Below are 14,582 nucleotides of genomic sequence, written 5' to 3' on the forward strand. Positions count from 1 at the left end.
ATGACAAATTGCAACGATAATGTGCGCAGATATTGCTTAATGCCACAGCACGGATACATGACAACAAGGGTGGGTCACACAATACGCCCCACACTGCATACAAACACACCTATTTTCTTCTATATGAGTAAGTGTGTGTGTTTTGTGTGACATAGCGACATTTACCGTTGAACTTATTAGTCATATTGTTTTTACCGATTGTTGGCACGATTTTGCATATTAACATTTTTCGTTTGTCATTCTAAACCGCAAATTCACACACGTACACATATACTTATATACATACATACATACTCATTGCTTATTATCTCGCGTATGCGGTCATTTTCATTGTAGTTCCTCCTATCACATAATCAATGAGCCATCAGCACCTGTGCATCCATCATTAACATCTGCACCGCAAAAGCAAACACAATTGAAGCAACAACAAATACATTCGCAAAGGCATTCGACGCGACCGCGACAAAAACAGTCGCATTTCCAATTGCCGAGACCGGTGAATTTTTTCGACGGGATTGCGCCGGCACAGGAATTACTAGAGCAAGAACAACAACAGCCGCAGCTGCAGCAAGAATTGGTGCCACAGCAGGATTCGTACTCGTATTTGAATGATGAGACAATGACGCCACAGGAGAAATACGTGCGCTATTTACAACAACGTATCCGTTACAATAGGCAACAACAGAAGCAACGCGAACACGCTAAGCAGCGTGAAAACTTTATTCAACAACAACAATACGACGAGGAACAGCAGCCACAGCAACCGCCACATTCACAAATTGTGGTGCTTGGAGATGGCGAGGCTCCCCCATCTGCACCCGCACCACCCTTTGCCCCCGCCGCCAATAATCAGCAGCAATTAGATGCGAACGCACAAGTTAATTATCCGCAACATAGTCCCATAAGGCATGCCGTGTATCCACATCCCGAGTTGAATGTGCCGCCCAATCATCAGCCACCGTCGAATGTGGCAACGGTCAAGCAAGTTGTAAAAATTCCCGTGCGCACTTTGGTGAGCGAGGCATTGGATGCATTCCAACAGCAGCAACAACAACAACAAAAATTGGAGATTAAAGGCTCAAGTGGTGGTGGCATTGCATATCGGCAGCAACGGCCACAATACGTAAGCGGTTTGGGGTGAGTAAATATTTCATGCAAAGCCTACAAAATAACTCTGGTGTATGAAATCGCATTATGTAATTAGGTATTAGCATTATCAGATATAAGGTACAAGCAAAAGCTTACATTCTGGGTTCAGTACAACAATTTACAAAAATTCCAAAAATCCGCACATAATTTTCATTAACATCAATAAGTATTACAATAACCATAAAAGTCATATCACTTTTTTATAAAATTTCTAAGAACTTTTGATATATATTATATATCTATGATTAGATAGTTGGCAATCCTACTGAAAAGTGTCGAATATTTGTAAAAATAATATTTTTAATTATCGAATATAATTTGATTTGCTTGAAGTAAATTTCGCAAACAGGTGGCAAGACTTCTTATAAATTGGCAGCATTAAAAAAATAGTTGCAACCGCAAGTCTTTATGGTAGTATGATTTTTTGTCCAATTTTATGTGGAATCGCAGGTAATTGTAAAGCTGATGAGCTGGCAAGGAAAGGCACCCTAGCGCCGTTTGATCTACTACCGAATAGCAGGGCTTTGCGGGAGATTGGACGGCGCTGGGATCATGATCGATCGTAAGAGCTTCAGTGAACTCTTCGCCCTCAGTAAGGCTAGCGTCTCCCTAGTTGTCGGGGCTCTAACAGACCATTGTGCTATCGGCGTCTACGCTGTAAGGTTAAGAATCTTAGCGTATGCCAGCAGCAGAAGCTGCATGGAAGAAGACGAGGTGGAAACACCTCAACACTTCCTTCTTGATTGTCCCGCGTTTGAGAGATCAGGCTTAATCACTTGGGAGCTCACACTTCCAAATATCTCGCCGAGCTGGATAGAAATTAAACGCCTAAGCAAATTTTTATTGCCAACTTATAAGGTCGGATACAGGAGTTCTATTTTCATGGCGTCACAAAGGCCTGCATACATTAGTCCAAATGCGATCATTGAATTAGCTATCGAACTTAATAACAAATTTTAAATTGGTGGAAAGCTTCTAACTCTTTTGTTTAAATCACCGAGTATTTATTTTATATTTAAATAATTTTTTCTTTGTAAATTGGACTAAAAGATGCTAGGTAAATTCAGAACAAGTCTCAATTCACGCCGATTTCGAAAAAATTTATCGAATTAATATGAGGAAAAGATACGAGTATAGTAGCTGATTATTTTTTCATGGTCTGAAGGTAAAAAAATGTGCATACAGATTTGCTAAAACTCGAATTTCATAACCGGTGTTTAGAGAATTTTGAATTTGATTATGATCGTCAATAGGGCACGCCTAGTGTGACCCCTTAAAATAAAATAACACAATAATCGCACAATTCCACAACCGTCAAGCCTAAGACACGAAACTGGTAAAACATATGGCTAAGAATTGCCACTTTTTACAGCAGCAACAAACAAAATATCAACAAGTCTCCTAAATTCTGATTTAAAAAGATCTTAATCTAGAATATTCTATATGTTTGAGTACTTTATAAGCACCTAGTAAGTTGAAAAATGAAGCAATATGAATGATTGAGATTAAATACTTCGAAACCAGACAGAAAATATACCGATATTGTGTACGGGAGGGTATCCGACGAAAGTGTGTTTGAAACAAAAATCGATGAAAACCCGAAATGATACAAAATTATTTGGGGAATGTTTTCTGCTGCTAACGCAACAACAACACAAATGCATAATAGATGATAAACCGTTTATACGATAGTCTGATATATGTAACTCTCGGCAGCATTCTATAGAAACATTTAAACAAAAGAACAATCTTTCCGAAAAAACCTACAAAGCGTTAATTAATTATTATTAATACTTTTAAAATTATTTTGCATCAAAGTAACATTGTGTATATAGTTATATTTACTATAATAGAAACCCAACTAAAATGTCGAAAGCTTATCTCACCCCCACAGACCACCGGCAACTCAATACATTGACTACATCGTTGACGATCCCAAGCAATCGCTTGACGATGAGCAACAACAACACAACGTAGTAACTAACGTGCCACAAAAGGCTGCAACGCCACAAGATACTTTTATTTTCATATCCACTTCATCGCCACCATTGATTGCACCTGTCGGCGGCATTAACCAAGATTACTATGACTCCACCCACAGGCCAATCTACAAGCAACAGCCAACACAGCGCTTACAACCGTTGCCACCGGCCAACAGCAAACATAACTCCGCCACAAGGCGTCCAATTATGGCCGCCAAAGCGCTCGAATCACAACCACCACCCCCTCCAGCGCAATTGGCAGCTACACCTGTGGTGGTTAAACAGAAATATGCTTATACCGAGCCGAAGCTCAATTTTGGCGATGTTATAAAACCGGCAACGCCAGCAGCAAAATTACGTCCATCACACAAATATGCCGGTGGTATCGCTAGCAAGTTGACACTACCAGCGCCGCCACCTGCGTTAGAAGTAACACCACCCACTAAGCAAAACCAACAAGAGAAACAACAAGTAAATGTGCCCGAATATTACAATCCACCGGTGCCAGTGGCAGCAAAAACCACAGCGATTTTGGATCCCAACCAATTACCAGACATACGCTCCTCCTCGTTGGCAGAGATTCTGCACAAGTTGCAGGCGAGCAATCACTTGCCACGAACGCTGACGCCGGAAAATATTGATAATTCGATTAAGACGCTTGTCACGATATTGGAGAATCTTAAACAAACACAAACAATTGTGCCGAATCCGTCCCAGCATCATGAACGACCGGCTGTCGCGCCGGACTATGACTACGGCACGAGCAGCGAAGACTTGAACGGAACAGTGCCAGACCTCAGTAGTGTGTTATCGCCAGTTGTGCCAAGTAGGTATTGAAGTTTCATGATAATTGCTTTTCGTAATGATTTGCTTTTAGATAAGCATCCCGGTCCGAGCACCGGACGCGCTGGCATCGATTATCCCAATTATGCTGATATACCACAAACAAATTTCAACTGTGCGGAGCAACGCTACAAAGGCTTCTTCGGAGATCCGGAAACAAACTGTCAAGTGTGGCATTATTGCGATCTGAATGGCGGCAAGGCTTCGTTTCTATGCCCCAATGGCACCATTTTCAGTCAGGTAGGTAGTTTTGTACGATATTTCTTCTCATTTTTTAATTTCTTTAGCTTTTTATTTTATTTTTTCATTTTTATTTTATTCCGTTATCTGTTTTTCTAGATTGCCCTCACCTGTGACTGGTGGTTCAATGTGAAATGCTCCACAACTGCACAGCTTTATGTGCTGAATGAACGTCTCTACAAGTATATTTTACCATTTACGCCGAAGTTCCCCGAAGACTACAGTGGACCGCTTGTCGACAAGTAAACTTATACATAGTATTTATTGTTGTTTCGACCAGTTATCAAACACAATATGTCATTAGATTGTCTTCTATTTTTTAACTTACAAATCCCAATCTACGTCTCGCAGGTATTTAGCAATGAAATTCCAAGAGATGGAGGAAAAAATGCGAATTGAAAAGGAGAAAGTAGAAAAAGCGGCTATTGCAGATGTTGCAGCAATCACAGGCACTGAAACGAGCAACAACATCGAAAGCAACGAAGCCAGTGACGGAGCTGATGCGGAGCATGGCACAAACGCTCACGATGACAACGTCCATGATGACACTGATGATGATGGCGATACCGAAGTGACTACAGTGGCGGACTTGCGAACGCTGCCACGAACCATGAACGCACATAATAATCTTGGCGCAATCAATGCACACGTGAGTGAACAAAGCTCCGAGCGCAATCTACTGATCGACGACGAAGTCGATGATATAGCGAAGCGTGGCAGCATTGATACCTTTGAAAGTTCCACAATATCGACCGTATCGGCGGCAGCGACTGCGAGTAAGGTGGACGGCACGACCGCATTTAGTCTGAAACCGATCGTCGTCTCTTCAACACAAGGGCCCGACTATGATGATGATTCAAATGATGCACCAGCTGCGCAGCATAATCTACGAAATGCCGAAGCGGCGAGTAGAACACTAACAACGGAGACGGCGCAGACAACAACCCAAAGGCAGCTGCTGCAAAAGGAAAATCAATCACAAGTGCAGTCATCACCGAAACCCGTGCGTCAAACGGCCAATATCGATGTGGAAAAAGTGGAAGTAATCGAAATTAAAGCCGAGGGGGCAGCTGGTCAGCTGGGAGCCAAGATGTACTATGGCGCTGAGAGTGTGAAGGATGTGCGGTAAATGTGTTGTGTGGCAGAATAGCGGAGGCATGAGGGGAAAATGTGTATGAGAAGCGTTTCTTGTTTACCACAACAGAAACAAATTGAGTTGGGATTGGGTGTAATAAAAATATAAGATTTTTAGTGTGTAAACAATTCGTGGTGGAGCACAAACGTATGCCATTTGAGAATTAAATTGTGAAACAGTAGTTGAATGAAATAATTATGCGACATTTTAATATTTTTTATTTTACGGTATTACTTGTATTTATATTTTGTCTTTACTGCAACAAATGCAACAGTAATTGTAGTTTTAAGTATTATTTAGCAAATTGGTTAGCAACTCATGTCAATTAACGACCGTTAATGACTATATATGTTACTTGCCATATTCATTAACTGCTTGTTTTTGTACACAACTATTTAAATGCAAAAACTGAAAATTTAGTTTTTAGTATTTTGGATGACGCATACTTTAAACGAAATGTAAATATGATAAATAAGGTTAAATAAATAAAAAATAAATAAATTTAGCAACAATCCTTTATGATAAAAAAAATGATAAATGAACTTCAATTTATAATTTGAATCGTCACATAATTATTTTGAACAAATATAAGGGTATTAGGCCCTCAAAAAGGGTATAATGGGTTATGGGTAGTCAGAGTTTTCAAAAAGTCGAGTTTATTTTTGCATTTTCTTAAAGTATAATATCTCAGAAATATTCTCTGAAAATTTTCAGTAAATTCAACAAATACTCTTCGAGTTATTAGATAATTAGCAAAGGGTTCTCGGGAGCTCTGAAACTTTCGTGTTTTTGTAAACATAAAAAACTTGTGCCTGATCGAAGGATATTTGCTTTTAATTTCGATTTTTTGTAAACAATTAACTGTTAGTTTTTTCTGAGGTCGCCATTTTGTTAATTAAACAAAAAAAAACAAAAAAAATGTGAGTATGGAAAAGTAATGCGATTGCTCTTTCAGGCTTTATTAAACATGTATTTTGGTATTTATTGAGATTTTAAAAAAAATGGCGACTACTGGGTTAATCTCTGGAATTAGTTTTTTCAAGGGGGCCTCGACAAACGACGGTGATTCTAGGAACTCATTATTTGAATCAAAATTAGAAACGGTATTTTAATCTACATAAACTTTGAGAGCAGACTACTTAAGTTTTTAGCTTTACATCAATTTTTCGCAAAACGGCGAACTTGTAAAAAAAAAACGGTTTCACCTGTTTAACGAAAAATTACCGAAAAAATTAATTTGACCGGTAGGTTAATGAAAAAATTGGTAAGGACCATTATATAGAGAACTCAATTACACACATAAGCATAAGATATATGTATATATTATATATATATTTTTTTTAAATAGTAGATATTAAGAAATAAAATTTTATTTTTATTAATAAAAAAAAAGAAAGGAAACTAAAAAGCAAAACTGAAAAGCAAACAAAAGAAAAACCTTTAAATATCAAGACTCATATTTGGAGAGAATTATTTTGAGGTGTTTACCAACCAATTTTTCAGGATGTTTGTAAATTTCGATTATTTAACCTATACTACTGTAAATTGTTGCATATGGTATGAGATAAAAATTTCAAGTGAATAGGTATGAAAGCTTCCGAGTACCATAGTCGCCCGTATTTTAAGTATTAGATAGTGGCTGACCCGCACAATTCGATACTACGGCGAATAGGACAGGTACATTTTTTTACTATTCTACCAGTTGAATAATGTTTATAGGTCAAAACGAACTTTATTCTAAAAAAAAATTAAATATTCATATTTTGAAAATCCTATAAAGGGGTAACCACTTAAATCAATTAAGTCATTTTTTTGTATTTTTAGCACAAATAAGTGTCAATTCACTTACCTTCTGTGATTTACGCAGACCCTCACGTGACATTTTCACCGATTCTAAAATAGTGCCAATTTCATCCTGCAAGCCTTCATTCTATAAACGAACATAAATAATAATTTAAAAAAACTAAAATTATAAAAAAAAAAAAAGTAAGGAAGGGCTAAGTTCGGATGTAATCGAACATTTTATACTCTCGCAAAGTCAAATGGTATACTCGTTTGAGATTTCTTTGTGGATTGGTTGATATTTTCGGTAAAAGGTCAACTATAGGCACTGGGGTCCACATATTTAGTACTTAGGGGCTTGAACAGTTTTGGTTCGATTTAGACAATTTTTGGTCACAAATTGGCATACTTTAAACGTATTATTCACGCAAAGTTTTACCCCGATATATAATCATTTCTGCTTGATATGCATAGTGGAAAGTGAAAGAATCAGATGGAATTGAAAATGGTGTTATATGGGAAATAGGCGTGGTTGTAGTCCGATTTCGCCCATTTTCGCACGAAAATAACGTTATGTACCGAATTTTGTTGAAATTGGTTAAGCAGATCTCAAGATATGGGTTTTCACCTAAAAGTGGGCTGTGCCACGCCCACTGTCTAATTTTGAACGCGGTTCCTATAGTTATCTCATACCATCCCAGAGATAAAATTTAATGTCTCTAGCGTGTTTAGTACTTGATTTATGGCGCTTTTAGTAGTTTTTAACAGTACCGTTATATGGGGAGTGGGCAGAGTTGCCACCCGATTTCAACTATTTTCACACCGTCAATAGAAGTGCTAAAAACATTTGCTTCCAGTGAATTTTGTTATTATAGCATGTATTTAACTGCAGATGCCCCTCCCTAATGTGATCCTGTGTACCAAATAACAGTCTTGTATCTTATTGCGGAGCTTAGTTATGGCAATTTATTTGTTTTTGATTAATGGCGTTTTGTGGGCGTGGCAGTGGTCCGATTACGCCCATCTGCAATACCAACCGTCTCACGGTACCAAGAAACATGTCTACTAAGTTTCATAAAGATATCTCAATTTTTACTCAAGTTACAGCTTGCACGGACGGACGGACAGACAGTCACCCGGATTTCAACTCGTCTCTTCATCCTGATCATTTATATATATATAACCCTATATCTAACTCGATTAGTTTTAGGTGATACAAACAACCGTTAGGTAAACAAAATTATTATACTCTGTAGCAACAGGTTGCGAGAGTATAAAAATTAAATAATAAATAATTAAACAAACTGCCACCCACACCCACCTCATTCACCAATAACATGCCGTGGTGCGTTTTATGCATCCTTTGCACACACACGTAACAACAAATCAATTGGCACGTGTGACAATACCGATCCTTAACGCGCCTGTGTTGTTGGCAGTAAACGGGACGCGGTAATTCCGTTTCTTTAACGGCTTGGCGATCCTTGTCGAGCGTCACGAACGAATGGCGTTTCAGTGCCTTACCATACATGTGTATGGAATCATAGCAGATGCGGCAGTAGTGAACAGTACATTGGCGACATAGGCCGACAGCCGGCTCCAGCTCACACTCTGTGCAGCGCTCGACAAAACGGTTCAGTGGCGCATGTATGCCAGGTGCTAGCGTACGACTTCCACTGGATGTTGGCGATGGCGGACTGCGATCAGATATCATTAAGGTGTTATTTGCCGAACTTTCACGACGATAGAAACGCAAATGATTTAGTTCGCCCATTAAAAAGAAATTCATGTAGAAGTAATCGCGTACATTAAAATTTTCGTGGCGAGGTTGAGTATAGTGTCGTTGTTGTGTCTGCTGGATGGCATGGCTATTCGGTGAATTTGGTACATTGCCGCGTTTCTCTATGACAATTGGTTGTTGACAAACGCTACAAACAAGATTCTGGTGATTTTGATAAATACAGTTTTCGCACATATTATGCCCGCAGCCGAGTAGAAACGGTCGATTGCTTTTGACGTGCAAATCTGAAATTAAGTTTCATATGAACTATTAAACGAAAATTAAGCCAATGAAAAATAAAATATGAACAAAACAAAACAAGTAAGAAAGTTGTAAGTTCGGTCGTAACCGAACATTTTATACTCTCGCAACTTGCAAGGATCAAAGCCCAGGTATTGGCAATAATTTATATTGAAGGAATTATTGATTCGATTCAACCCATTTTTGACACAAAAACATACTATTATCGAGAGTTTCATTTATTTATTTGAATTTCAATTATATATCTTACACATTGACCGGTATTTTCGGTAAAAAGTCAACTTTAGGCACACATTCAGTACCTAGGGGCTTGAACAGTTTTGGACAATTTTTATTCCCTAGGTGGAATACTTTAAACGCATTATTCACGCAAAGTTTTACTCCGATACAATCGCTTGATTTGCATAATGGAAAGTGAAAGAATCAGATGGAATTTAAAATGGTGTTATATGGGAAATAGGCGTAGTTGTAAACCGATTTCGCCCATTTTCGCACTATATAATAGAAATATGAAGGGAATGTTATGTATTTGGTTGAAATTGATTTAGCGGATCCCAAGATATGGGTTTTCACCTAAAAGTGGGCGGTGCCACGCCCACTGTCTAATTTTGAACGCGGTTCCTATAGTCATCTCATACCATCCCAGAGATAAAATTTAATGTCTCTAGCGTGTTTAGTGCTTGATTTATCGCGCTTTTAGTATTTTTTAACAGTACCGTTATAAGGGGAGTGGGCGAAGTTTCCACCTGACTTAACCCATTTTCACAGCGTCGATAGAGCGGAACCATGCTTACTTTAAAAAAAAAAATTGAACTGCATATGCCCCTCTGCAATGTGATCTTATTGTGGTATATTTCAACTCGTCTCTTCAACTAGACTTAGGGTCTATTATGCCTTACCCTAAGTCACAACGACTCACTTAGCCCCAGCACATTGATCAACTCCAATATACAGCTAGGTGGTAATGAGGCGATGTGATTCCTATTCGGAAACATGGATCCAAGTGACTTAATTCTACGACTGCAGACTGCTGTGCAGTTCATAAGCAGGTGTTCTGGGGTTTCCGGCTCCGTGTCGCAGAATCGGCAGTTAGATCAAGAAACTAGCCCCATGTTGTATAGGTGCTTCTTGAGCTTGCAATGGCCGATATAGAACGCGACAAGTAGCCAGAATTTATTTCTAGGAAAATTGGTTACGCATGCCTTGGAGATGTTGCCAATGTCTCTCCCTGCCTACTCTTTCCTCCTTACGGAGCAGCTCCTTTATGGGCTGAAGACCAACCGCGATGTACGGTTCCGGTCCTACTATTCTGTTGGAAGCAGCAGAGCGGTCCAGCTCGTCAGCCAATTCATTCCCGGCTATACTCCTGTGACCAGGCACCCAAATAAGGTGCATTTGGTTGCGACTTGATAGGCTGTTCAGCCGTTCTATACACTCCTGCACTAGTAGCGATTTAACCTCATAAGCAATACTTTCGTTACGATTGTTGCGTTGGAGGTTTGTCTCTACACACCGACTTATAGCACAGACTTCGGCCTGAAAAATGCTCGGAAAACTTCCCATGGGAATGAAGAGTTTGGCAACCTCTGCACCAATCCCCTCCGACGTTTTCGAGCCGTCGGTGTACCACTTGATAGTGCTATCCCTTAACAGCAGGTCCAGCGATGAATCATTCCATTTCGCCTTGCTGCCAAAGGTAACTTTAAACTTCTTAGTGAAGCTGACCATTTTGTTAATGCTGTCCCTTGGGAGAAGAGCTAGTGGTACCTTCTCTCTGCCAAACACTTCTGCTGTCATTTGAAGCAATGTATGTTTGGCTGCCTTTTTTTATTACTCTATGTGGCGTTGGGAATTCGCATTGCACCCGATGTGCAGCTGCAGGCACGACGTGCAGCTTCAATAATTGGAGTCCTACCGAAGTCTCCAATGCTTTTGAAGTCTAAGCCACCGCAACATATGTGAAAATCGGTCTCACGATCATGGTGTGCATTCACTTGATAATCCTTGTGTTGCAGCCCCAGGATTTCCCGGCAAGTCGATTGCACACCATGAGTGCTTTTGTAGCCTTGGCTATGGTGAGGTTCACAAGCTGCTTCCACCGAGGAGTGGAATCCAGCGTGAGGCCCAGATATTTCACCATATTAGTCATCTCCAATCCTCTGCCTCCAAAGGATAGATTGTTGAGGCCTGGCAGGAACCCTCGTCTCGTAAATGGAACGATTGTAGTTTGCGAGAGGTTTATGTTTAAACCAACCCCACCCCAGGCCTAATCCCCTTTGTACGATGTTGTTGTTGTTGTCGTTGTAACGGTTACCTAATCCCCGTTAGGGTGATAAATTCTATATTCGTTGTCGTCGAGGTCATCTAACGGAAGGCCCAGGAAACGACGTCACAAAGAGTGTCTACGAATTTACCCCTGGCTAAAATAGTCATGTCATCCGCATATTCCTGACAGCGAATTCCATTACTAGTTAGCAGCTCATCCACCTTGTGGACCTCCTGTTATGCCGATACGAATCCTGGTATCATTCCTTTTTTCTAGTGCTCTTTTCACGCTTTCGTGAGACGTATTGTCAAAAGTACCTTCGATGTCTAGGAAGGCGCATTGCATCAACTCGCCCCCAGGCTAGCTGATACAGAGCAGTATTATTAGGCTATTTGATTGTTTAGTTTTTATAGCAGCTATATCCTATAGTCGTACAATATCGGAGGTTCCGACAAATGAGCAGTTTCTTGGGGAAAAATGACTTGTAAAAGTTTCAGATGGATGTCTCAAAAAAGTGTTAAAAATATTCCGACAAATGAACAGCTTTTTGGGGAGAAAATTACTTGTAACAAGTACGGAAGGGCTAAGTTTGGGTTTAATAACATTTTATACTCTTACAACTTGCAGGATCAAAGCCGGGGAAATACCTTCAAGTATTGACAATATTAAAAAACAAACTTTATTTATATTGAGCGCCAAACCGTTAATATTTATAATTTTATAACTTAAAAAAATAAAAAGAACTGATTGCATTAATTTTTGGCACATTGATCTGGTATACTTGGGATCTTATCTTCAAGCAATTTCATAAATATATAAATACAATAAAACAAACTGTAATCATATTTTTTTGTGTGAGTAATCGACTTACGTTTTGTTTAATTGGCAGGTTATTATTTAAGTTTTTTAAAAATTAATATTTGGGATACCCAAAAGAGGGTTTGGATAGTGCAGCAGTACCATGATTTGCAGTCCGTCATTACCGTCCAAAGGGAATTCAAACAGGATTTTGCGACACTCCCCCGAGTAGATGGACCATTATGAGGTTGGTAAACATGTTTACTGAATCTGGATATATCGCAAGAAGACCGTACTATCGAGATCCGTATGTTTAAGAAACAATCGCGGCTGTTGCATCGTCAATTCAGGCAAATCCAAGAGTTTCGACTCGCAACTTATCGGCGCAACTTGGAGTTAGCAGACGGTCATTACATAAGATAATTCAGGACTTAAACATGTATCCATACAAAGCCGGTTAAACTCTCTAAATATGGCCATTTGCCCAGAATTTTGCCAAAAAATGATTGAAATGGCCCAAGCGGACAATCACTTGTTAATTTGCCTGTTAACAAGCAAAATTGCCGTATATGGAGTGAATCAAATCCAGAAATAATCCACGAGACGGAACTTCACCTAGAACGAGTCATTGCGTGGTGCGCAATTTCATCAAGGTGTGTTGTCGAGCCATACTTCTTTGAAGAAAACGGTGTAGCAGTAACTGTCAATAGTCAACGTTATTTAAAGGTGTTAAATGAATGTCTGCACAAACAGCAGCGAAAAGGATTTTGACGCGATTGAATTATGAACATCCCGATTTTGGACCGACCAGGGTTATTTTTTGAAGAGCGGCGAAGGCCGCCAGTGCAGAAAGGAGTTTGACGCGATTAAAAAAAAAAGAAATATTGAAAAAATTCACTTTCTGCTCACGGATTTGTAATCTACGCGTAAAAATAACCCGATTTAAATTAATTTCAATTTTGAGGCCTCCTTAGTTGGGGGACCTAAACTATACATTTACCGCTAAATCAACTCAGCTAATTTTTTATACATTTATATATACATATTAAAGGATCTCCGACGTTTCCTTTTGGATATTACAATTTTCGTGGCAAACTGAATAGGATATAATTGTTTAAATTGTTCTATAGCGCCTTATTTGAAATCACACACCCTTTCTGCTTAAATTATGATTCCATTTAGACATTATTCATATCTTATGCGACTGATATATATTATAATTTAACTCTTATAAAAAGTTCTATATATTATACTTTATGTAATAACTACGAGTCCAGAATATACGAATTTCAGAGTATTTAACGTATTTTTAAATTCTGACATTGCGTTTTTATTTTATTGAAAATCTATGTATTATACATAAATAATCCTCCCATTATGTAAATTATATAAAGCGCCTACATAACTTATATTTCAAATCCATACCTCTTTAGAAAGTGGTTATTTACACCAATAAGAATAAAAAATACTTGTTGCTTACTAACCGATAAGGGTATGAATATACCACGCTTTTTTAAGTACTCTAGCAAAACTTGTATCTATGTATGTATATATATCGGCTAACAGTACATGTATGTACATAGAATGTGCATATTTCATTCTTGTAATTTCCATTCGCTCATACTTGTATTGTAACCTTTGCTTTTGATGTGGTATCTGCAACCATATACTTTTAATTTATTTTATAACTTTACAAAATCAAAGAACCACATTATACATTTCAGGCATTTAATTGGCACTCGCGGAAACCAGTTATTACAACTTACCGCCCATACGGAGATCATAATTCGTTGAATATTCGCTGCGGCAATTAGGGCAACAGCGTGAATTCCTTAAAACGGTGACCACAAATTTATTATCAAACAATTTTGCCGGCTGATTCAAACTTTGCATTTTATCAACAGCGCTTAATGCCGTGGCGCCCGACTTTTCGCGCGTTTTAATTTTCTTCGATTCTGCCTGACACGGAAACATGCTTCTGCATTGAATTTAACTTGCACTTTACTTTTGAATGCGAAAGTTAAACTACAAAACTAAAAACAAACGGTATTCATTAAATAGCGTGTACGAAAACAAATAATGAAAAGGCGAATATGCGAGCAAAAACACAAAAGCGAAAAATTCCTTTCATATTGGGAATGCATCGGAATATGTGGAACGCTTTTTGTGCACAGGGTTGCATTCGCCAAAAAACATCTAGTGGAAATGAGAACTTAGATAAATACATATAGGTGTATTAACTAAAATCCAACAATTAAATATATATCGTCACTTAAAATGCAAAATAACGTATCATTAAAAAATTTGAAATAGAGTTTTAAGGTGATTACGATTCATTAAATCATA

The 14,582-nt window shown here is 38.6% G+C and overlaps 2 protein-coding genes across 14 annotated transcripts in view; one reads left to right on the forward strand and one right to left on the reverse strand.

Moving 5' to 3' along the window:
- Positions 1 to 6,719, forward strand: part of LOC106620053 (daxx-like protein) — a 74,681-nt gene extending 67,962 nt beyond the window's left edge. For 12 of the 13 annotated variants that reach the window (XM_036357882.2, XM_070113179.1, XM_070113180.1 and 9 more), the window contains 5 exons: positions 337 to 1,137; positions 3,044 to 3,957; positions 4,009 to 4,214; positions 4,314 to 4,456; positions 4,566 to 6,719. In XM_036357882.2, coding sequence (XP_036213775.2) covers positions 337 to 1,137; positions 3,044 to 3,957; positions 4,009 to 4,214; positions 4,314 to 4,456; positions 4,566 to 5,343 — 2,842 coding nt within the window. In that variant the 3' untranslated portion in view covers positions 5,344 to 6,719. The remainder of the gene's footprint in view (positions 1 to 336; positions 1,138 to 3,043; positions 3,958 to 4,008; positions 4,215 to 4,313; positions 4,457 to 4,565) is intronic. The other variant, XM_036357884.2, reaches the window with a different exon arrangement.
- Positions 1 to 14,319, reverse strand: part of qin — a 180,142-nt gene extending 165,823 nt beyond the window's left edge. The window contains exons 1-3 of the mRNA XM_070113176.1: positions 14,003 to 14,319; positions 8,453 to 9,156; positions 7,199 to 7,279 (exon numbers count right to left, since the gene is read on the reverse strand). Coding sequence (XP_069969277.1) covers positions 7,199 to 7,279; positions 8,453 to 9,156; positions 14,003 to 14,210 — 993 coding nt within the window. The 5' untranslated portion in view covers positions 14,211 to 14,319. The remainder of the gene's footprint in view (positions 1 to 7,198; positions 7,280 to 8,452; positions 9,157 to 14,002) is intronic.
- Positions 14,320 to 14,582: the final 263 nt, after the last annotated feature.

Source organism: Bactrocera oleae, chromosome 2 (genome assembly GCF_042242935.1).
Source record: "Bactrocera oleae isolate idBacOlea1 chromosome 2, idBacOlea1, whole genome shotgun sequence".
NCBI lineage: Eukaryota > Metazoa > Arthropoda > Insecta > Diptera > Tephritidae > Bactrocera > Bactrocera oleae.